This window comes from Narcine bancroftii, chromosome 5 (genome assembly GCF_036971445.1).
Source record: "Narcine bancroftii isolate sNarBan1 chromosome 5, sNarBan1.hap1, whole genome shotgun sequence".
Classification (NCBI taxonomy): Eukaryota; Metazoa; Chordata; class Chondrichthyes; order Torpediniformes; family Narcinidae; genus Narcine; species Narcine bancroftii.
In genome coordinates, this window is record NC_091473.1 from 114,938,416 (window position 1) to 114,963,139 (window position 24,724).

The following is a 24,724-nucleotide window of genomic DNA, read 5'->3' on the forward strand; positions in this document are numbered from 1 at the left end:
CCCTTCGTGGATAAATAAATGCATATCTATTAAACAATGCCAAACAATCAGTTCTTGCAGAATTTACTTTCCTAGACACCTTCTTCTGTGTTTTTAAGCTACTTTCCAGTAGCTTAATACATTAAAAAAAAAGTAAAGGATAATAGGACAAGTTTTCACCGAATTCCAAGATTGGTATTGCTTGCAAAGTCCATCCAGTACCTCCTAAATGCAAACCTTTTCTAATTGGTTGGCTTCTGGACGACCAGAAACCCATTCTAACTGACCTGTGTAAGACCTTTCTGATCATCGTTAGCTTGCTGTGCTCCCAGAATAGCTTTGCTTGCCATTGAGTCCCACCTGAGGCTTGGTTATTATAATTGTCACTGATATTCAGAGATCACGGGGCTATTAAAACTAACGACTAGTTTTGAAATGAGTCAGTGTTTTATTGTTTTTTTTAAAAAAAAAGAGTTAAATCTGTTTAAACTTGCTGAATGAAATAAAATGGGTGGTCTGCTCACCTATCACACAGCTATCGATCCAACTTTTCAAAAGGACTACTGTACTTGCACCATGTCCAATTTGTCTCAGTATCAGAACTAGGTACTCCGTGAATGTCATCCCAGCCCTGTCGGACTCGAACAGAAGTCCGTTAGTGCATTGCAGGCATCCTTGGACCAGTGCTACACTTGAGCATGTGGGTGAAGTGCTGCCTTCCACTCACAGGTCTTCCATTGGGACTCCAAAGGAAAATACCGACATTCATAGCTTCCTCTCAGTTAACTGACTGAGTTAACTCTCTTAAAATAGAGATAAGATCACTATCACTTGCGTGCTGGTGAAATGTTGCACAATAGGTTAACATGGCTCTGTGATTAAACTAAAGAAATGACTACTTAACCATCTCATCTATCTGATTTTGACCCATTAAAAAGCTTTTGTATTACCAAATCCTTGTTTCTATTTTTTTTCTCTGCATTGTAATATAAAAACGTAAATGTTCCATTATTGTCGTGTAATACTACATTTGGAATGTAAATTCTTTAACTTTTGTCCTCCGTAAGATAGACAGAGAGTCACCACTTTGACTAGCACCCCTCACAGAAACCTACAGCACCTGGTGTTCCTAGGAGGTCTCCACTCCCCTGAACCGTCTTAGCCTCCAAGAAAAGACAATCTTAGACATACTTGTATTACTATAAGAAGTGGAATTTTAAATTTTATGTCTCTTTGTGGTGTGACTGAAGTGACAGAAAAATCAAAGAAAGATGGATGCTAATCTTCTCAAACATAAACTTTTTTTAAACCTGGGTGTTGACCACCAGAAGGCCCTTTATAAACCAAGATGAAAGTGAAGTATTGGTGCCAGATGATATAAACAGTATTGCAAAAATAAATGGTTTTGGAGTGACAGTGGGTGATGAGATATGGAAGAATCTGGCTCAAAATGTGCAAGGTAACCAGCTTGAAGGCTAAAAGTCCCAACTGCTGATGGGTGATCCGAATGCCAACACTATCCAATAAACTACAGGTATATGTTGTAGTTGGCATTGAAATGATGGATCTGAAAATTATTTCATGATTAACTGAATTGTTGCTTTTCAGAGTTACCAATCAATCTCATCTTTGCTCTGTAGCTGTTACTGTTCGTGCTATGATCATAACTCAATCAGCATTGACACAAAACGTATTTCTCAGGAATAGAACCAAATATATATATCAGTTAGTACAAGGCTGTTTATTAACATTTACAGGAAGTTTCCTTGGTAGAATGACGTCTGCTGAAGTTCTTTAGGAGCTTGGTTATTTCTTTAACTGCTAAACAGATACACAGAAGCAGATATTATTCCATGCACTGGAGAAGAACCAGGGGAGGCCAAAGAAAGGGAGGCGCTTCGTGGTGCTGTGCTAAAGTAAGTAGAAACAGCGGTACTGTTTCTCCCCCCCCCCCTCCAAAACATAATGTGGTCACATTGCTCTTGTGGGTTATCTTTAGTGATTCTCATTGGATGTGGGTGGGTTTTTTATTTCTCATTTTCAGTTAATTTCAAAAATTCTTAAATTTTGGGGTTGAATTACATTGTGGAATTTATGAAATTAGCACAATTCCATCGTACAGGTCTGAAGTGAAATGGTTTAGCTGCATGTTCATTTTACCCACCTTCCTTGCTGACCTTCCAGTGGTTTATAACAAGTAGCTGCTAAGTTGTACACAGTGTGTGAAGTGAAAGCATCACATTGCTTAATGTAAATACAAAAAAGTGCTGGAGAAACAGTAGATCCTACAGCATCCAGAGGAGGCAAAGATAAAAATAACCAATATTTTGAGCCCGAACCATTTGTCAAGAGCCAAAAGCAGGCGGGCACCTGAATAAAAAGGAGGAGGGAGGAACAAAAAAAAGGGGCAAGGGGAGGAACATTGGCCAACATGAACAGAACTTGCCCTGTGCTGAACCGTTCTTTGTCAGGAACGGTATACTATATCCTGCTTTTTCTTGTGTTACTTTGTTTCTATTGCATTCCTATTTAAGGCTACTTGGGTGTAATTTTGATTTAAAACTGTTACCCGACAATTTTGATAAGTACCGGTAGTTTAAGGGTCTTCCAAATCAGACATTAGTTTGATAGGTAATTTGCTTTCACCATTCCCTTTGATTGAGATTAAGTAAGGGATGCTGTCAGACATATTTTGTTGCTAGGTAAATTTTGGCTCCAGTCCCTGTTTTCGCAGAAGTCTAGCTATTTCCGTTTATTGAGTATTTAATTTGAGATATATCACCTAACCCACATTTTAATAGCAATTTTATTTTGCTCTAAATTTTTGTATAAATTTATCCTGGAATGGAAATAGTTTAATATTTTAAATTTTAGACATACAGCATGGTAACAGGCCATTTAGGCCCAGGAGTCCATGTTAGCCTACACCCTCAGTACATTTTGAATGGTGGGAGAAACTGAAGCCCCCGTGGAAAACCCACGTAGTCACGTGGAGAACATACAAATTCCTTACAGACAGCGTGGGATTCAAACCCCAGCCCCAATCGCTGGCGCTGTAAAGGCGTTATAATAACTGCTATGCCAACTGTGCCGGCCTTCTTTACATCCAGTGAGATCTCATCCCTTCGATATCTTAGCTCCTAAAGGCCACAACCCTGCTAGTTGTATTCCTTTTGTAATCCTCTTGGAAACAAAGTATGTTTTGCACTTTTAGATCCTTGATTCCAGGCAATGATTTAATTTTTGTAATTACAATGATTTTTACAAAGTGTGATATTAATTATGGTACATTATTTTTGCAGTGGTGGGACCCCAAGCAACAGGATAACACCAGAATTTTCCAAATGGGCGAATGATGGTAGGTAGATGGACAACGATCATCTTTGATTTTTGTTGGATTCAATTTGAATACTTCATCCTTTAGCTATACCCATAATAATCCACTAAATTGGTTTAAACTTTTATGATATCCTGAATTTTAAAGTCTATAAAATTGAATAGGCTACAGTAGGAACCTGTGAGAAATTGTTGTATTAACACTGGGTAGAAGGTTGAGAAAAAGAAAAGCACTCAGCATGTCAGCCAAGAGAAACTGAGTTAATATTTCATGGCATGAGAATGAGATTCGGCAAGAGTTGTAGAGAGAGCAGAGTCTGGCAAAATCCAGATGGTTGTGAAACAGAGTGGGATCCAGCAAGAGGGGAATAATGGGGACTGGTGAGTTCTGGCAAGACAATGAGATACTGGAGAGACTGAGCTTGTCAGGAAGCATCCATGGAGAGAAATAGACAGTCAGTGTTTCAGGTTGGATCATTTTTCTGGGAGTCCAAAGAAAGAATTCCAACCCTAAATGTTGACTGGCCATTTATTTCCATGGATTCTGCCTGACCTCCCGAGTCTCTCGTGCTTCTCTTTGTTGCTCAAGATTTCAGTTGTGATTCTCATCTTTTATGTTACCCTTGATGGATGCCAGAAGAGTACATGATTTAAGTTTTTGTCCTTATTTTAAGCTTTAATTGCTAATAAATATAATTTTCTATTGCAGATCCTTGTATTAATGTATTTTTAGGTGCTTACCTATTTTTGACGAATTAGATCTTGAGCAGAGCTTTAACTATTGGGGAAAACTACTTCGTGCAATGCTTATTCCAGTGATCAAAACCTTAATCAAACTGAATACCACATTTCTGGTGTTAAAATTTATACTTTTGGGAAATAATGATTTACTTGTAGTTTTCGATCTTGTGCTTCTAATTTCTTACAGAAATGCCCTCAACAAGTAATGGGGAGAGTGTAAAACTAGAGCTTCAGACACAGAAGACATGTAAAAACAGTGAGATTGAAAAGTAAGTGCTCGTGTATTAACAGAATAGATCAGAAAAGTTTCTGTCCTGTTTGACTCTCAAAACATAAATTTTCCTTTCCTGTTATCTGACAAAACTGCTTCTGAATTGATTAGTACAAGTACATTTTAAAGGTGAGTAGAAAAAAAACCCATGGTATTTCCATTCATCTATTGTGTACTTTTTTCTTAATCCAGATTAGTATTTTGAAAATGTCATGAAGCATGAATCATTTCTTATCACTTTGAAATTTGACTGATCACACTTGGGCACAACTTAACCAAGGATGTCCAATGCAATTTCTGGGACTTCCAGAATTTCCTGTGCAAGATTGAATTGGAATGTCTGTCATTTAAACAAATTCTCTCCCTTTAATGCAAAGAATTTTCCCTCCCCCTTCTGCTGCCTTGCACAGTTCACCATCCCTGACGGCTCTGCAACTTTCTGATCTGCTCCCACAAGATATGCACTGCTCCAGGCTCAAATTCTTTTCTGCCTCAACTTCCCCAGTTACTGTCACGATCCAATTTCAACCCTAATTTTCCACCAAATTATCCTCACCTCTTTAATTTGGTTGGAGCAGGCAAATGTACATGTATCTAGATGGCAGGTGACGTCCAGTATGATCTGGTATACTGTTTGGGGTAGGTGGCACCTGTACAGACTAGATGATGGCATAACAGAAGTGGGCTCAATGTCTGTCCTGTTCCTTGAGGTGCCATTTTTAGCAAGAAAGTAGTAAGATCGAGGATTTTAGTTCTTGATCTTGAAATCCTCTTGGCTAAGAGGTATGCTGCCACACTGAAGGAAAAATATCTTCCAAGGTATAGGGAGTCTCTCATATTTTTCTGACAGCTTTTTACAGTGCGACAAGTTGTATTGTGGGGACAGGTAGGAAACTTTGCTGATGTTGAATGCATTGCCCATCCTCCAGTAAATGAATCAATTGTGACTTGGAGCTCGCCCTCCAAATGTGTGCAAATGCATAGGCCTCTGCATGCTGCACTTTACTCTGAGGTTGTCCTTGATTTGAGAATCTTTGACTCCATTTTACAGCAAGCTACTCCACCCCATCAGTTGATGGAATTAAAGGTAGAGCTGAAAAGAAGCTGTACACAAAGAGCGGTCAGTGCTTCCCCTGCATTTCCCTTGGGAGCACATAGCAAAATTCAATGCATCTTTGGCTGCAGATGGTAGAATCTATTTGATGATTTGGGAAGCTTCTAAAGGGAGCAGTTGAAGAGGACCCAGACAATTACTTTTCCTGTGGCAAACAGCAGGGTGACCTATCCACTAACTGTTGTTGGATTTGCTGTTTTACTTGAAAATGTTCACAGTTAGGGCATTTCTGAGGTCTCCTGACATACTTTCCTCTTCCCAGATGTGGACAATAAGGTTGTGAATTTGTACCTTCCTCACTGTCAAGTTTCAGCTCTCCAGCAGGGAAGCCGTCTGCTCCTAAGGCTTTGTCTGTCACTTGACATTTTCCTTTACAAAGGCGGCAAGGCTGGACAGAATAGGTCATAATAAGCTAGAGTCAAAGTCAGAATGATTTCAGACGAAGGGCTCAGGCCCAAAATGTTTTGTTATCCTTTACATCTTATGGATGCTACGTGACATACTGTATTTTTCCAGCATATTTGTGTAACTGTTATGTCATGTTGTTGATTGAGATAACTGGAAATATCATGTATAAGGGAAAAGTTTCTTTCAAAAATACTAATGCACTTCCCTTTAATGATCCTGCAAACTCCTGTCATCAGTGAAATTGTTCCTAAATGGTCAGTCAGTAGATCAGTTATCAAAGAATGCAATAGATACAATAGAGCTGGAGGGATGAAAGGGGGAGGGGTGGCATTACTACTTGGAAAATATCACAGCAGCGGTCAGACAGGACAAACTAGAGTGCTTTTGTACTGATGCTGTATGGGTGGAGCTGAGGAATGGGAAAGACATGACTGCATTAATGGGTTGTATTATAGACTGTCCAATAATCAGCCAGAACTGGAGGAGCAAATCCACAGAGAGATTAGCAGACAGCTGCCAGAAACATAAAGTTGTGTTAGTAGGTGATTTTAACTTTCCACTTATTGACTGGAATTCCCATACTGTGAAAGGGCTGGATGGGTTAGAGTTTGTCAAATGTGTTCAAGTAAGTTTTCTAAATTTATTCTGTATACAGTACCAACTAGAGAGAGTGCAATACTGGATCTCCTATTAGGAAACCAGACAGGACAGGTGACAGAGGTGTATGTAGGGAAATACCATTGATCCAGTGATCATGATGCCATTAGTTTCAAGATAATTATGGATAAGAATAGGTCTGGTCCTCAGTTTGAGATTCTAAATTAGAGAAAGGCCAATTTTGAGGAAATAGGAAAGTATCTAGAATAGTGGTTCTCAACCTTTTTCTTTCCACTCACATACAATTTTAAGTAATCCCTATGCCATCTGTTCTCTGTGATTAGTAAGGGATTGCTTAAGGTGGTATGTTGGATGATAATGTGGTGAATGGGTTCAGCAAGTTTGCAGATGACACAAAGGTTGGTTATGGACAGTGATGAAGGCTTTTAAAGCTTGCAGAGGGATTTGGACCTGCTGGAAAAATAGGCTGAGAAATGGCAGATGGAATTTAATGCAGACAAGTGTGAGGTGACAAACCAAGGTAGGACCTACATGGTAAATGGTAGGACACTGAGTAAGTAGTGCAGTAGAACAGAGGGATTTGGGGGTACAGATATATAATTTCTTGAACCTGGCTTCACAGGTAGAAAGGGCTACAAAGAGAGCTTTTGGCATATTGGCTTTCATAAATAAAAATAAATTGAGTTTAGGAATTTGCATGTTATAATGAAGTTGTGCAAGACATTGGTGAGGCCAAATTTGGAGTATTGTGTGCAGTTTTGGTCTCCTAACTACAGGAAGGATTATAATAAGATTGAAAGAGTGCGAAGGAGATTTGCAAGGATGCTGTTAGGACTTGAAGAACTGAGTTTCAGGGAAAGGTTACACAAGTTAGGACTTTATTGCCTGGAGTGTAGAAGAATGAGGGGAGATTTGATAGAGGTATACAAAATTACAATGGATATAGATAGAGTAAATGCAAGTGAACGTTTTCCACTGAGGTTCAATGAGATTAAAAACTAGAGGACATAGTTTAAAGGGGAAAAGTTTAAGGGCAACTTCACAGAGAATGGTGGAAATGTGGAACAAACTGCCTACTGAATTGATGAATGTAAGCTCAGTTTGATATTTAAGAAAAATTTAGAGAAATACATGGATGGAAGGGTTCGTGTGCAGGTCAGTGGGACAAGGAAGAATAATCTTGTGCAGACTAGATGTTCAGCATGGACTAGAAGGGCCGAACTGGCCTGTTTCTGTGCTGTAGTGTTCTGTGGTTCTAAAGGCATTCATCAGTCACTTTTAAAATTGACTTTTTTGACTTTGAAAGTACTTCATGTTTTGCAAGTATTACCAAAAGGAAATTGCATCATACAGTTTTAAAGGGTCTCAAAAAATTTCCATTTGTTAAATGTGTTCTTAATGCAAATATTTATGGTCTGTTTAATTTTGCTGTTTGTTTTTTGAGCAGTAAAATGCATATTTTCATGTAGCACAACATTGATATTAACTGTTGTAATTGGATTATTTTTGATCAACTTTGTATTCAAATTTGGTTATTTGGTTTGTTGACAGGGAGAGAGAGCATTATTTTATTTAGATGCCTGGAGAAAGAGAAAATTTTAGTTATATCTGATGACTAATCTTGTGAAGCAATATAACCATATAACAATTACAACACAGATACAGGCCAGTTCATCCCTTCCAGTCAATGCTGAACACCTTCTCCCTCCTAGTCCTATTGACCTACACCTGGTCCATAACCCTCCACACCTCCCTTCCCCATATACCTATCCAACATTTCCTTAAATATTAAAATCAAACCCACATCTAGTACTTGGCCGGAAGCTTGCCATATATGGGAAGTGTCTGGTGGAGTAGGAAGTAAGAGTGTGTAGGCAAGTGTTCATGAGAGATGGGATGATGAGTGGAAATAGGTGTCTGATGAAAAATACAGGGGTATATGATGCCAAAAAGGACAAGAACAGATAATTGATTCATGTCCAGTTGTTAGAGAGGACAGAAATGTCATAGGGATTTGATATATCCAGAATGTTAAGATTATCGTTTCAAGTCAATTGCCAAGATTTATGTCATAATATAATGCTATTGATGACTTTATGCAGATTTTTATGTTTTCCTTCAATGTTTTCACCATCTTATTAAGAGTTCTTACTTAATTTCAAGGTTCAAGTTCCTTTATTGTCATGTGCACAAAATACACAATATTTGTATCTGTCTTGAAAGACAAACAAGGAGGTATAAATATTCCAGCAAGATTTTCAAGATAAGGAAAATAGGAAATTAGCTTTTCATTATTTTAATTTAATGAAATCAAGTTTTATATTTCAAGAATGATTTTGAAGATTCATTCTGTAAAATATTGAGAATTGAACTCATTGCTCTCATATGTTTTCTTCTCATACTGATTATAGAGATTATTGACTCAATCTGTAACTGTTTTGGGGTAATTCAGCTATTTAGTGCTTTTCCTCTTACCAATATGCATAATTTTATTTAAAATGTGGGATAAAGTGGACAGAGTTCTGTATATGTGCTAAGCGACTAAGGTTGATTCGTGTTTAGTTTCTTTTCATCTGACTTCAAGGTGGAAGAGCTTCTGTTCTGTCATAATTTTTCCAATTGAAATTGAGTTTGCTGTGAGGGATAGTACATTCACTCACGTCCTATGGATTCTGCATCTGTTACCATTCCATTCTCATTCCAAAGCATACACATCTTTGCTAAACCCACTGCCCCCTCCTCTTTGTACCCACTCCGCAATCTATTCATAAATCATTTGTCTTTATAATTATATTCACTTAACAGTAATTTGTAGAAAGGGGGGGGATTGCATTGTGAGATTCATAACACATGAATGGCCTGTGGCACATTTTGCTAGTGAAATTTTGTTTGTGTTCAAGAAAATATATAAATTAAATACAGTGTTTTCAGCTTCTGATTTGCCATGTTTAAAGTCAAATGTTAATAAATGCAACAGTTCAATCTGTACTATGTCGAAAGTACAATCTATGAAATACATCACTTGTAACAAGAATTTACAGCTGCAAGTTTTTTTTTGAAGTTAACCAGAGTAAACACAATGAATTTTAGCCATTTCTGTTCGCAGAAACAGAAACATTAATCAGAAACATCAAGTGGAATCAGCGGTATCATTAATATGAACACCAATCTGTCAGTGTTTGATATGAGTCACCTAAAACTAGAGTATTCTCTACTTCTGAGTAGTGCTATCAAGGGAACCTTAAAAAAAAATTATGTCAGGGTTTTAGCTGCATTGACAGCTTTTTCTCTTTACTTTCCCACCTCCCATCTTACCCTTACTTCCCCCTCTCTCAGACATGCATGCAGGTGCCCGCACATACACATTTCCAGATGAGTGGGTCTGTTAAATATTTTGTCAAAGCCTACTAAAGTTGGGATTGACTGATGTCTTTGGGCTGGTTTGAACTGCCTAAATTAATATTAGGGTCATACTTTAAAGGCCATTGATCTGGGACTGACTGTACCTGACTTGGGTGGGGGTGGCGGGGGGGGGGGGGTGCAGTTGGGAGTTGGGAGGAGTGTGGATGATGATGTATGTCTAATGTGGCAGCAAGAGACCTTCAGTCGAGATTGATTCATCCTGGGCCAATATAGGCACTCTGCAAACTGGGAGACTACTGCTGGCATGATGTATGATACTAAGTGTTTTAGCAAGTCGAGGCATGAATCATTCAAGATGCTGCGTGTCAGAGTTAAAGCAAACAGTTCCTGGCGCTTGAATTCCTATTGGAGTCAGTTGCATTATGAGGAGTGTATGAAACAGACATGACGTATGAATGTTTATTTAATAATTCTCTAATATTTCCAGTGTGGCTAAGGCTTGTCCAGCGGGGAGTTATAAATCAGGAATAGGAGGCCATTAATCAGGGGGAATAAAATGGAGCGACACGCTTGCAGCTGCTACGAATGCAGGGGTTTTAATATTCATCTCCCAGCCCTCAACGAGGCTGGCTTATGTACCCCTGGCAAGATAAATGGGACCTACAAGGCCGCCAATCTGATTGTTGCCAAATTTCATGCTTCCTTGAAACAAAAGAAGAAATTTCCGTGTAGTTGTGGTAATTGAATCTGTCTTCTAATATATACACACTGTTACATGGTCTCTGCTGTTTGCAGAATGCCTTCTATAATATGCTGAATTTAAGGCAGGAGACAATGTTTTTTATTTTACTTATTTCCATACATCAGTTGTAACTTTTATACATGGCAGGCAACAAAGTATCAATTGATTGTTGCAATAATTTTAAAATCCCATCTGTTTCTAAAACGTTTGCTGCAATGCTTCAATTTTTTTTATTCAATATTGAAACTAAAAATAATGCCAAACCTTTTTATTGAAAGGAGAAAAATGAAGCCTAGATTATACACTTTTGAAAAAATCAGATCTGCATACTCTGGTAAATTTTTACATGAGAAAAATTAAGACTATTATGGATTAAATGAACTATCATTATAAATTATTGTTTCAAACTTATTTTTTTCCACATTATTGAAAGTCTACTGATCATTTATCTCACCTGAAATACAAGTTTAGAATTGTCTACTTAACATTTTATTTTACTCTCTGAATTTCACTATTCATTTCATTTTGATAATTCTCTCTCTGATGAAACCAACCAGCATTACAATTTTTTTTGTTTGTAAAGCTAGACTTCCAAAATGATGTAATAATTTCAGTGAACGTTTTCCATATTTACAACCCAGTTTGCTTGGATGTTATCCTTCCTACTCTTTCTCGAACTGAATATGGCCTGGATTTGTGCTGGTACAGCTATTCACTGCTAATCAAGGAAGCCTGTTTTCAAACCCAGCATTCACCGTGGCATGTTATACTTTGCCGAGATTAATTTCATTTGGTCATCAGACATGGGTAATCTTTGAGGAACATCAGTAGTTACATTTCCAAGTGGGCAAAATTATAAGATGGTGATGAGATCAAATTGTGATTTATTTAGGAAGGGAAAGTTACTGTTTTAACAAGCTTTTTAAAAGTACCATTATTTTACAAATAGATTTTTAAAAATTGGACATATTAGTGCAAGTTATGAGTTGAAGAGTTAATATTTTGAGAATAAAAGTTTGGAGTATTTATTCTGAGGTAATTACTTGCATATGTATATTTTTCATGAATAATTATGGCTTAGTACAAAATCAGTTAAATATTTTTCATTATCTTGACTATTTTAAGGTTTTACAATGGAATAATATTTTTTTACTTCGTAGCAATTTTTAAGAAATATTTCCATCCTCTTGGTCTTTTCCGCAAAATGTGATGGAGTGTGACATCATTGGTAGGGAGTTACAGGGTTCCACATTTATCTAGGGGTCTAATTCTGTTGATCGTTCCACTACTGGCCATTGTGTTTCCTGCTGGTATCCACTGCTCTCAGACTGTACCTGTTGCTTGTTTTGTTTGTTTGCTTTTCTCATTATTTTATTGAAAGGAAAATAGACTCTGAAAGAAAATAGGCATGATATTGGTGAGTGTGAGTAATTCCATGCTTGAAAGCTTTGGAGAGACTATTTCAAGCATGGAACTGCCCTTTTCAAACAATAAAAATGTGGCTATTTTCAATCTTTCGGTCCTTTACGTCCAAAATACTTAAGCCAGTGCTCAAAATACATTTTGGGAACAATACAACATTTGGATGTCCTAAAGTTATGAAAGGCATAATATATTCCTGAGCTTTTTCTGAATACCTGTATACAGTAAAAACCTGCAATGTACAGGAATTGGTAGGTGCATGATAAGTGAATTTTTTGGTTGCTTGAGATTGAGATTGGTGAACTAATGGCAAGGCGTGCCAATTTTAAACTTGTATGTTTTTTACCTATTTATTTTCACAGTTTTTTTTTGTGCTGGTTGTTTGAGTCGTCTGCTTGAATTCTGAATAACAGGGGTTTTACTGTATTCTTCCATTACATGTTTGAGATGCTTATAATGAAATCTAACTTTTAAAGTATTTTTGCAATTATACAATGTATTGTGGCTCTGGTTAGAAAAGGTTGATCCGATGTGGATCATAGTATGGTTGTACTTTAATTGCTTGAGCTATATGCTGTACCAAGGGTTAAAGTGGGGAGAAAAAGAAATTTACAATGACAGCTCATGATAAATGAGTACTTTGGAAATACTGGATTCAACTAATTTCAATTTATTAAGTGGATTCTTGTTAAGAAAATTGGCTAATCCCTGTAATTGATACATCCTCCCAGGTGGAATATGGCATTTATTTCCATTAATTTCTTAAAATGTAGATTAGTGGGAAAACATCAACAGTTTGTGCCACTGACCTAGCTGAGATCTGAGCTAGCAAGACTGAAGAAAGCCATCATTCTTGTATTGCATTTCTGATCTAAGACTGGTGGTAGAAATATTTGTAAATGTTTGCTCCTGTGGACCTTTTCCATGACTCACTGGGGTCAGAAATGAAGAGTGGGTATATGAGAGGAGCTACTGTTGCCAACACAACTATACATCAGCTTGATTTACCATTGGTGAGAAGATGGGAAGTTAAAAATGACTGCAAAAACGATACATCTAATCTCATTGTGGTTGATCAGGTGGTTAATGACAATTCTCTAAAAGTATTGTTTGGCTTCATCCTATAACATTCTGACTTGTACTGCATTTTATTTTAATGTTTTTGTACATGTGTGCTAGACTGTATGTAATTTTTTGGATCGAAACCAGTCGAATGCAATTTGGTCCAGAGTTGTAGAGTGTGTGTGTGCGTGTGTGTGTGTGTGTGTGTGTGTAGCTTTGGTCGTTCACACTTAAATGAACAAAACTGGCATATTTCCGGGTCAGCGTGTCTTTTTATACAGCAAGCCGGCATTCTGTGAACAATAAGGGAGGGATGTGTAACTCAACAGCGTTGGTATCTACATCTAGTGTCATGTATAACGTATTGTATTTGATGGCATGTTAGACCCACTTGTTTTTCCCAAAAAATGATGAGGTTGAAATTAGGGTGATAATGGTGAGTAACGCTGTCGGACTCAGCACTGGTCATTGTTGTGTTGGGAAAGTGTCAGGTCCATGAGAGATGAGTCTGGACACAAGGGTTTACTATCAATGTTACCTTTATTAACACACAACAATTAAAAGAGTTGGAAAATTGTAGCAGGAATAAAACATGCACAATTTATAAAAGATTGTGGGAAAATACATGCACAATTTAATAAGACTTAAGCACACAATGTATAAAGGAGAATGAGAAAATACACAATTTATAAAAGAGTGTGGGAAAATCTAATGCAAGTATTAATCTACAGAAATGGATTTCAACTTTTTCTTCCCATTCACATACCACTAATCCCATACTAATCTCTGTATCTATCATTGGGGCTGGTGAGGGATGGGATGATGGGCTTCAAACTGTTCAAACTGAGGACAAACCAGCTTGCTCACAGTCTGGCAGATCTAATGTCATATTTAGGGTTAGGTTGCTAGTATGCAGGCAGCAGGATAATCATCCCTCTTGTGTTCACTGGTCTTTTCTCTCAGAGATCCTGTGTCACTATAAATTGCCACTTTTGGTTGGCCCATACTTTCATTATTTTGTGCCTGTTTCTAGCTCTTTATGATCCTTACTTTCATTGTGGTTATTGTTGTGTCCTGGGGCAAGTTTATTCTTTATATAGTGAGTGACTTTATCTTTACACATTAGGGTAATATGTGGGATTTGGGTTAGGGTTAGGGTAAAAGCACAAAATGCTGGAGAAATTCAGCAGGTCAAACAGTGTCCTTTATGTGGCAAAGGTAAAAATAAATAATTGACCTTTTGGGCTTGAGCCCTTCATCAAGGTATGGGAGAATGTCAGCAGGTGTCTGAACAAAAGGAGGGGGGGGGTGAGGACAAAGGCAGGAGATGATAGATGGAGAAGGAAGGGAGGGGACAGCAGTGATCAGGGGTGGAGGGGGAGAACTCGAAAAACTGGAAAGGGGTAAAAAAGAAGGGAGAAAGCAGAGAACTAATTAACGTCATCTGGCTGGAGACTGCCCAGACAGAAAATAAGGGTTAGGGTTAGCAGCCAGTGGACCACTGGGAGAGAGCAGGCAGTGGACCGCCGAGACAGTGGACTGTGGGAGAGAGCAGGCATCACTTTAAAAAAACAAGTGGAATGCAATATACTAGAAAAATTACACTACACAATATACATCATGACCCGAATTGATGTCAGAATGCTAGATGTGCAGTTTACACTGCAGGCGTTCTGGGAATTTTACTAGGTCCATTTGTGGAAAAAAGACGGAACTGGATGACCCCCCCCTCCCCCAAATCCGTCACTGTACTTTTTACACAGCACACATTCCTTTTTTTTTAAAAAAAGGAGAAAATGTCCTGGAACGAGGTGGCTGTGTACAAAGCGTAATTCAGTAGGAACTGTATTTACATGACTAAGTAATTCTGACCAATGCACATCTTTTTTCATGTAATTATGACCATTACTAGAGACCTACCTTTCGAGATACCTAGATTCAAATATTTCAGGTTTCTGATGGTGTGTAAGCTAATATGAATTAATTAATGGATTGCATAGTGAAGCCATCTGAGAGTTTAATTTGGGAGTTCCACTCTTTAATTTGAAGAGCAAAGAGCACACGTGAGCACTAATGTTTGACAAATGGCCTATTCTGTCTGATAGACCCAGTTGGGTCCATTGAGACTTTCCATCACGATCATTATTTGCTAATGAAGTTAATGGATTCTGTTAGAGGCTGTATTGTTGCCCAGCCAGACAGGACATAAGATAATTAATTCAGTGTGAGTTACTAAGGCGAGTGGGAGAATACGCTACTGAGCAGGAAACTTCTTAAGCATAAGTATAATAACGAATAGTTGTAGTCCTTCTGGCTTGGATTATTTTGTCAGCCAACTATTTCAGAAGTTGCAGGTAATTTACAAAATGAATCTCTGTACTGGAAAGATTTGATGCAGTCCTCTAAAGTTACAGGAGTTTACGAGTTACCTTTTAAAATTCAGGAATTAAAACTTTCAACCATCACTAAAAGTACCCACCTCAGGATCTAGAATACAAAAATAACAATTAAAAGCTGGCACTTAAATAATATTCCCGTTTCTCTCTTTTCTCTAATGACTGATTCAGAGTGGGGATGGTGGCATTTGTTGTTATTTAGCACCTTTTACAGCTTCAGGGTTTTACAACTAAGGGAATACCTTCTGCTGTGCAGTACGAGCCATTTGCCCATGGCAGTCTTCCACATGTTTGATAATGACCAAGTAATCTCAAACATTAACAAGCATCGAAATGTGGCCAGTGCACGAAGAGGAACATACTTTTGAAAATATTGCCTTGGGATGTTCTACATCTAACCATGAGAGCAAGCAAAATTGACTTTTGTTTAATCTCTTTTGAAATATGACATCTTCAGCAGTGCATCGGTCCCTTGATACTTCACTATCATGTCAACTTGTATTTTGTACTTGTCTCTGCTGTGGTGGTTGAATTTGCAATCAAGCATTTCAGGCAACGTAGTAACAACCCATATCTCATTGCCACTTGTACAGCAACTTGTTCTAAAAAGCATTTCTCATGTCAAAATGATGGATATTTCTTGAATGGCCTTGGAGTACAGGGTCCAGTTTTGGGGTCCTTATTTAAGAAAACGTGCTGGCGCTGAAGAGGGTTCAGAGAAAATGTACAAGAATGAATCCAGAAATGAAGGAATTAGCATCTGAGTAACTTGGACTGTTATCTCTTGGAGTTCAGTAGAAGGAATCTCATAGAAGGATTTTGAATGTTGAAAGGCCTTGACGGAGGAGATGTGGCAAAGTTGTTTCTCACGGTGGGGGAGTCTAGGACCTGAAGGCACAACTTCAGGATTGAAGGGCACCCACTTAAAAGAGAGATGCATTGGAATTTCTTCAGCCAGAAAGTGGTGAACCTCTGGAATTTGCTACTGCCTGGTGTATTTGAGGAAGAGATGATATATATCTGGATAGTTAGGGTCTCAAAGTTATGAGGAGATGGCAGGGGAGAGGGGCTGAGTTGGAGAATGGATCTGCTCATGATGGAATGAAGAGGAGATTAATGGGCTGAATGGCCTACTTGTGCTCCTATATCTTAAAGGCTTACAGTATCTCAGGGATCATTGACAGGTTTGATCATCTTGACTCAAAATATGAAATGGAACCATTTCCATCAGTAGCTGTTACGCCCATCCAGAAACTTGCTCATCTTGCTCTCTGTGTGTTTTAGCTAAAATAAAACGTATACAACCTTTTAACTTTTGAGGAGTTTTTTTTTAAAGTATCGGTTTAGCACAGTGCTTGGGATGTTGGCTTTACAATCAGTTGGATTTGGATACTTCTTGAACAAATTTGGTTTTTTTTCAACCTACAATTGAACAATACCTTCAGTTCAAATGAGTCACTACTTGCGTATTTAAAATAACCGACCTTCTTAATCCAAATGACATCAAAATTAAATGGTTAATGAGCACAGTCCAGTTAATAAATGTGATTTTAACAAGGTCTGGACCATATGAACCTACAATAACTAAATCAATATTCTCTCTATTGATTGTGCAGTCTTCACATATTGCACTGATCTTTGGGTAGGGCAGCAATTTTTTACAACTAAATCAGGACTTGATGTGGCCCACTTATTGATTACAGGCTGCACCACACCTGCTACTTGGCTCCTTTTGGACTCATTTCAAAGAATTACTCCTACCCATTTCAACCACAATAAGCTCTTTGATATAAAAGATGGCCTTATGAGCTACCTTTAGGCTGTGACATTACTGCTGGAATCAAACATTAAGAAGATCACCAAATTAATGCTGATTGTAGGTTTCCCTGCTTTCAAAATATATTAGTAATTACCAATACTAATGTTTTTTTCTGCATAATGCATATTAAATATTTAGGGTTTATAATTTAGAGACACATGAGGTACTGGTGGTATCAGGAACAAGGTGCATCTACTGGGGGAATTCAGTGGGTCAGGCAACATCAGTGGGAGAATAACGGATTCTTAACATTGTGGCTGGAACTCTTCATCAGCACCAAAGCCTGGTGAACTTTATAAATGTTAAATTCTGTGCTCAGTATAAGAATTGCCTGCAACCAGTGCACTTGGAGGAATGAGATGTGAGATTAGACTGTGAATCAAAGAACTTTTCTGAGCCCTGAAGCTCATAGAATTGGTCATTCTTTTTTCTCACACTGATATTGTTTGATTTGCTGAGTCCTTCAGCAGATTGTGGATTTAAAATTTTTTTTTGTGAAGCCCAAACTAAAGAAATTCCTCCAAAATGAATAAAGTAAGCCCCTTTCACACTTGTAGCCCACTAAATTAGCTGTTCAGTGTCCTGGGATAGGAATGGAGGTTGGACTTTTCACACTTGACCATTCCTAACTGGGACAGTGAACACTTTAACACTTGCAAGGAGCCAACCTCATGGTTAGGACTGTTCTACCTTCTACCGGTGATGTCATGGCGCATCGAATGATAGTGAACCTGCTCTAAATCCTGATCAATGTATTATGGTCTTGTATTTGAAAAAAATTAATCATGGATAATTATAACATTATTAAGCTTTATGTACTGCACAATATAAGTCCTTCAGCTCCTGTTGTTGTGCCGATCTATATAAACCTTTATAAGGGACCGTGGGAAAGTGCGAGCAATAAATAATAATGGACAATTTTTAAACTGGGTGGGAAAGTTGGTAGCGCTATCGTGTATAATTTATAAATACTGTGGTGAAAAATCTGTATGCCCGGCTGCATACATGGAGCGTTCATAGAAGGGTTTCTCTGCTGCAGGGCATTCTGGGAAGTCAGGTCTGCCATTGCTTTTTCCTCCACGGTCTTTATAGCGCTACCAACTTTCCCATGCTGCAAAAATTGTCTGCTATTGTGACAGAATATAGATATGTTTTTGGGAGATAAATTGGGGCAAGGGTTTTAGTGTAGGTCACATACAAACACTTTAAAACAGATCTTATTTGAAACACTGGAGCTCTGCTAATGTCAGCCCCAGAGCCTTTGCAAAAGCTGTGGAGAGTGCCCAAGAGACTTCACTAATGGATTGTTATTTACAAAAAGGCAACAAATGAAAGAACTTGTTGGAGTTGCAGTACTGTCTGCAGTGGAACTTGCTGTTCTAAGAGGATCATGTGGTTTTGCAAGCAGAGAGAGTCAAACAGTGTTTCTCCCACACAGAGAGAGAGAGAGAGAGAGAGAGAGAGAGAGACACACACACACACACTCACACAGAGATCAGTTTTGCAATGCTAAAGTCAGCAGCTGGGGCTGGAACAGGACAAGCTGGCAAGTTTATGGAAAAACCCCATTTAGAAGATAGGTTGTGAGTGCTTAGTTCAGCCTGGACAAAGCCCTTGAAGTTCATGCAAGAGGAGAGGACTAGCTGTCTAATATTTCACTTGAAATAAGAGAAACAAAAAGGAACTCTGTGGTGACCTGAAAGAAAGAGGTTATCATCTGGAGAACCCTGAAGGGGTAAGTTTCGTCGGCTAGACACTGGAGTGGCTGATTAAAAAGGAATCAGTTGTGAGTATCCAAGAACAACAAATCTCTCTCTGAAAACTGACAAGAACCTGACCAGGAACCATTTACCTTTCAAGCACCAAAGCCTGGTTAACTTTATAAATGTTAAATTCTGTGCTCAGTATAAGAATTGCCTGCAACCAGTGAACTTGGAAGAATGAGATGTGAGATTGGACTGTGAATCAAAGAACTTTTCTGAACTTATACACACATTACATACAAGTGCACTTAGAATTAGAAGGGGGTTAAGTTAGGTTAGTTAAGTCAATAGTGATAAAGTGCGATTCTGTTTTCATGTTTAAAGATAATTAAAAGCAATTTTTGTTTAAATAACCATTTCTTTTGGTTATTGCTATTTATTGCTGTTGAGTTTTGGGGTCCCTCTGGGCTCATAACACTATTGCTGTTTGTTGCTATTTATTCTCATTCTCTCTTTCTCTCCCCCCCAATTCCGATATTCCCATGGCAAACTTTATACCTTCATTTTAATCTTCTTGCACTCACACAAAAACTTGGGTCATTTCAATCCCACGATGCAATTACTCCTTTCACACTTGCCAGATTGCAACACTGGCGTCTACAGACCCCAAGGATTTTAATAGGGGTTGAGGCCATCAATCCCTGGCGTGAAAGTATGTCATTTGACGCCAGAGTTGAGCTGATTTTGCTTTCACACTTGCCACTTTAAAGGCCGATTGGCGTTTGATTCCTGGGATCACTTGCAAGTGTGAAAGGGACTGTAGTAAGAGACTTGTCGTACTGCACAACAGTGGCTCAGGTCTTCTTACTGGAAAGGTAATCTTGAGAATGCTGGCAGTGTTTAACTGTTCCTTTGTATCTCTGTACTTGCATGACACTATATTCTGCACTTTTGTTTGATTGTAACACTCTCCCTGCACTTTCGTTTTTATTCCTGTTCTATGTAAATGCTGATATGCCTCTATAGCAAAGCAATTTTTTTCACTGCATAAACAATAAACAATTGAATGCAATGTGTAACAAGGACATTTTCTACATGACTCTCAGGATCTTTTGGACTTTCCAGTAAACATACACAAGTGCAAAAGCTCTAAACATAGGAACAGACTTTTAGCAAACTGAGTCCACGCCACTCTCAAGCATCAGATAACAGATATTCTCTTCACATTCCTATCATCACCCCATGTTCTAGTACACAAATAGTGGCCAATTAATGTTCCAAACCGTACGTTTTACGGATGTGAAAGGAAACTGGAGCACCTGGGGAAAAAAAAGTCATATGGTCACTAGCAGAACATAGAAACTCCATGCAGCAGCTCCAGAGGTCAGAATTGAACCCAGGTTGCTGAAGCTGCCGGCAGAAGGTCTACCAGTGTCACTACTTCACTGCCCACTTGCTGCTAGATTAATGAGCTTTGAAATTGATATCTTAGAATCCAGTATAAGAGGGTCAACTTCATGCAGTTGCCCAGCAGTTACGTTTTCTAGTCTGTTTTAGCATTTGATTTCTATATCTTTGAATGTTTGTGACTGTCACGGGCATTCATATAAATTTGACAGCCTGGAGCACAGCTTTGCTGGCTGCCAGAACATTCTTCTGGGGCCCAATGATTGGAGAGTCTTACTTATGAGGATGAAACTGGATGAGTTCAGGAGTTCTTGCTCGGGAATCCCTTCAAGGTAAGATTGCTTTCAGCAGGTATATGAGAGATGGCTTACTACTCCCAGGAAATTCTCCCTACCTCTTGAAACATTTCTTCTTTTCCAATGTACTGTAACTTGTAGCTCTTCCACAATTTGTAAGTGGCATGCAAGTTTTTCTTGCGCACGTCTTTTAGTCACCCTCATTCATACTTTGCAAATAAGTGTATTTTAAAAAAATATATATTTATGTTTTGAAATAAAAATATGCAGTTGGCCTAAAGATTTTTTGAGTTTTTGCCACAAACTTTGTAAATTGCAGTCAATTTGTGACTGCCAAAGTACAAAATTTGTTCAGACCTTCTGAGTGCCATCAATAAATCTACCCAGGCTAATTTGTACAGCACTAAATTTTCAGGAAACTAATGCCTTTTCAATGCTTGACACTAAGACTTGCTTACTTGCAACATAGATGTAGTTTTATCAGGCCCTGGTGCAAGTGATAGATGGTTGTTGGTTACACTACAGCATAAAGTGATCATTTTGATCTTTGAAGGTTCATTTTGTGATTTGAGGATGTTTATCAAATGTGAAGCATTTCTTGGATGTTCTAGAACCATGAATTAATAGATACAATGCAAGAAGATTTGCGTCATGCGCTGTTCTTTATTGTTAAAAGTCTGTCAGTGGGTTGATGCAAAGCTTTAGGTTTTTGTTTCTCCTTTTATCTCCCCATTCCCCTCAACTGTATAATTTTTATTTCCTCTCAAGATAATCTTCTGGGCTTAGAGAGGAGAAAAGGAGTAGTGGTGGCAGGGGAAAGACCATCTGCTGAGTAGTTCTGAGTTGGTCTGTTGAGAGTGGAACTTATCTATGGATGTCAGTATTTCACCACACCTCATACTATCTGCCAATGTGAAATGCACCTCCATAGGATTCTCTTTTTCTTTGCTTATATAGCAGATTGATGGGAAGCATTGTCTCGGTCTTTTAGGAAATTTTGTTGATGTGCAACAGATTCTGAAATGGCAAAAGTGGGATATAGCCTCATTTGATTGTAATGCAAGAGTTCGTTTTGGTGCAGCCTGGCTCATTGCTGTAAATCAAACTGTTCCACCATTAACTCCACCTGCCTGTGGCTACCATTGGCTTCACAGCCCAAGTCCCTTTGACTGTCAAAATAAGCTGTGAGTAGACATCACACCAGTCAAGTACTGCAATGCCGCCTCAGCATACTTTTCTGCCTGGAATATAATGGTTATATTGAGAAAATTACATTTTCAAAATCATTCCAACGCTTTTTTTTAATTCAAACAGAACTTTTTTTTCCACAACATAACTTGCCATCTTTAACAAATCAAGAATTCTATCAATAGATGTATAGTTCACCTATGAGTCTACAAATGTGTTGGTATTCTTTTTATGAATGACTTGGAATGCAGAGGAAAATGTTGGTATGTTCATTTATGAGAATAGGATTAGCCAATTCAATCCTTCAAGCATGTTCTGTCCATTAGTCAAGCAATGGCTGACCTATACTTCTGCATTTTCTTCCTGTCCCTTTTTAAAAAAAACAACCCCAGCATTCAAATTTTCAATTAACACAGCACCCAAAGTCAATTGTTTTCGGTGAAACTACTAGTTGGTTTTAGCTCTTTAGGATTGTGTCACCTTGTTTTAGATTCACCCATGTGATGATACAGTTTTTGTCCATTGACCCTTACAAATCAAATTATTATTATGTCTTTATTAGATTAGATCTCAATTTGGAGAATAGAAGGTATGTATTTGTATGCAATATGTGCTTGTGGTTTGAATTCAGCTTCACCTGCATGATCCCTTGGTATTGTCCTCTAAGTTTCACTATCCAAACCTGATTCCAGCCCTCTAAAAGGGATTGACTAATACTCCAATGAGTTGAATTGCCACTTCCTTATTTTTGTAAACCAGACTCATAGCGGTAAAAATCAGGATTTCATTTGCTTCATTGATTATATTTTAAATTTAAATCTCTTTGCTTCCTTATGCTTCCGAGACAAAAGGAATGTTGTGATTATTCTTCTTGACCTCTCATTCCCCCACACAAATTGGTGTCTTCCAATAATTGGACTACTCATTCTTTATTCCATTGTAATTTCCTACTCTTAGCCATGTAACTTGTTTAAACTACCATCTGTAAACTTGGATGTACAACTCTATTCCTTCTTTCAGATAGTTGAGTCAGAACCTGCTCTCTGGTGATTTTTAAAATTGTGCCTATTTTTCTAGATCGGATGGTGTTGTTTTGCGGGTATATTCATGGTTGTTCTGAACAATTTTTTGGAGAATTATTTGAGACAATGGACAGCTACTTGATAGAACTGAGTGGCTTATTAGACCACTTCAGAGGTGAACAATGTAATCATTAGTTAGGAGGTGCACGGAAGCAGAAAATGCAAAGGTAACTTTCTGTCTTGAAGAAAATTAGTGAGAAAGTTGATGGTTAATTTTAATAATCATTTTTCATTATTGGACAAAAAAAGTTTCCAAAAATAACTTCACTGCAGTGAAAAGTGACAAAAAATATCCTGTAAATTGTTCAGTGAATTTTTGGGGGGAACTTTTTATTTTAACCTATTAAAACAATTATTTTCCATGATCTATCATGGATAAGAAAAAACAAAATTCATGCAAAACATCAAAGTGGGATCAGTGAAACTTAAAAACATAAAAATAAAGCTTCCAACATATTCAGGCATGATATTAATTGACCCACCGATTGCTTAAGAAGAAAGGACAACAATCAAAATGATCAGAGAATCCGTTCCAATGAATCCACGGACACACAGTGACTCTGAAGGAACTCTCTTTTACTTCTCTTTCTCTTCTACTGAAAGGAGCACAGGACAATTCTAATAGTGACTCAGTCTGCCTTATGGCAGGCAAAAGTTGAAGAATATTATGTATGTTACATTTTTCGTGTTTTATTATGTGACCTTAAAATAAACCTTGACTTTTGCAAATCCTGTAGGGAAAGGATAGTCAACCTGTACTTAAATAGTTCTGGAGCAATAAGCAATCTGCTAAAGCAACTCAGTAGATCAAGCAGCATCATTGAGAGAAAAATAATTGAAGGATTCCAGCCTGAACATTGACAATTATTTGTCTCTCACTGATGCTTCTCAGACTGCTCTTTCTCCAATAGATTCCAGCATCTGTTGTCTCCTGTTCATCTCTTTTAAGATTATGTCTAAACTGACCAGAATTTATCATTAAATGCAATTTCAAAAGAGCACTTCTGCAGAGAGTATTTGTTTTTTTATATATATGTAAGGAGTTTCATGTTTTGGGTTTCATAATATGTTGCCAGCAGATATGCCTTGAAATCCCATCCTGGCAAGGCACTTTTGGGGCTTCCCAAGGGGATGTTTTAGTTGTTTTCTGCAGGTACTGGAGTCAGAACCCATACTTCAAGTTCTTGATACAATCTTGTTCACTCGGAACAAGTTTTATGGATGCTGTTTAATTAGGATTAGGGTTATCTTGCAAAGGCACAACCTCAGGGAAATTAGAAAAGCTATAAAGTAGACCACAAGAGAAACAGAGGGAACAGAACAATCTGAACATCAGAACCTGATGTTGGTTGCCGCCATTAACTGGGAAACTAATATGCAGAAAATCTTTTCCTTGTGACACAATAAACAGACAGCAAAGATTTTTCTTCCTGAACACTTTTGGGCGTTATTTTATGGATTTTGGGTTGCTGATCACGAAAATCAGATTAATATTTTTCTATCACGTACCATTTTTTAGATATAAGCTATTTTTATGATTTCTTGACATATTTTAAGTCTACTAGTAAATTGCCCACAAAGCATAGACTGAGCACGCACGCAATGCAGGTGCTATGCATATGTTATCTTAGGCTTGGGCGTGCTTAGTCAGGAAAGATACAGACAGGCTATAAAAACAACTCACATATACAGATGCTGTTCATTACATTGATATAGATTGAATACATGTTGATGCGTGTGTTCTTCAGGCAATAGCACAGTGAGCGTACTTAACAAT

The 24,724-nt window shown here is 37.9% G+C and overlaps 1 protein-coding gene across 6 annotated transcripts in view; it reads left to right on the top strand.

Annotated features, from left to right (window-relative positions):
- Positions 1-24,724, top strand: part of rnf220a (ring finger protein 220a) — a 560,193-nt gene that overhangs the window by 491,386 nt on the left and 44,083 nt on the right. For all 6 annotated transcript variants that reach the window (XM_069938838.1, XM_069938836.1, XM_069938841.1 and 3 more), the window contains exons 10-12: positions 1,809-1,895; positions 3,282-3,337; positions 4,244-4,325. In XM_069938838.1, coding sequence (XP_069794939.1) covers positions 1,809-1,895; positions 3,282-3,337; positions 4,244-4,325 — 225 coding nt within the window. The remainder of the gene's footprint in view (positions 1-1,808; positions 1,896-3,281; positions 3,338-4,243; positions 4,326-24,724) is intronic.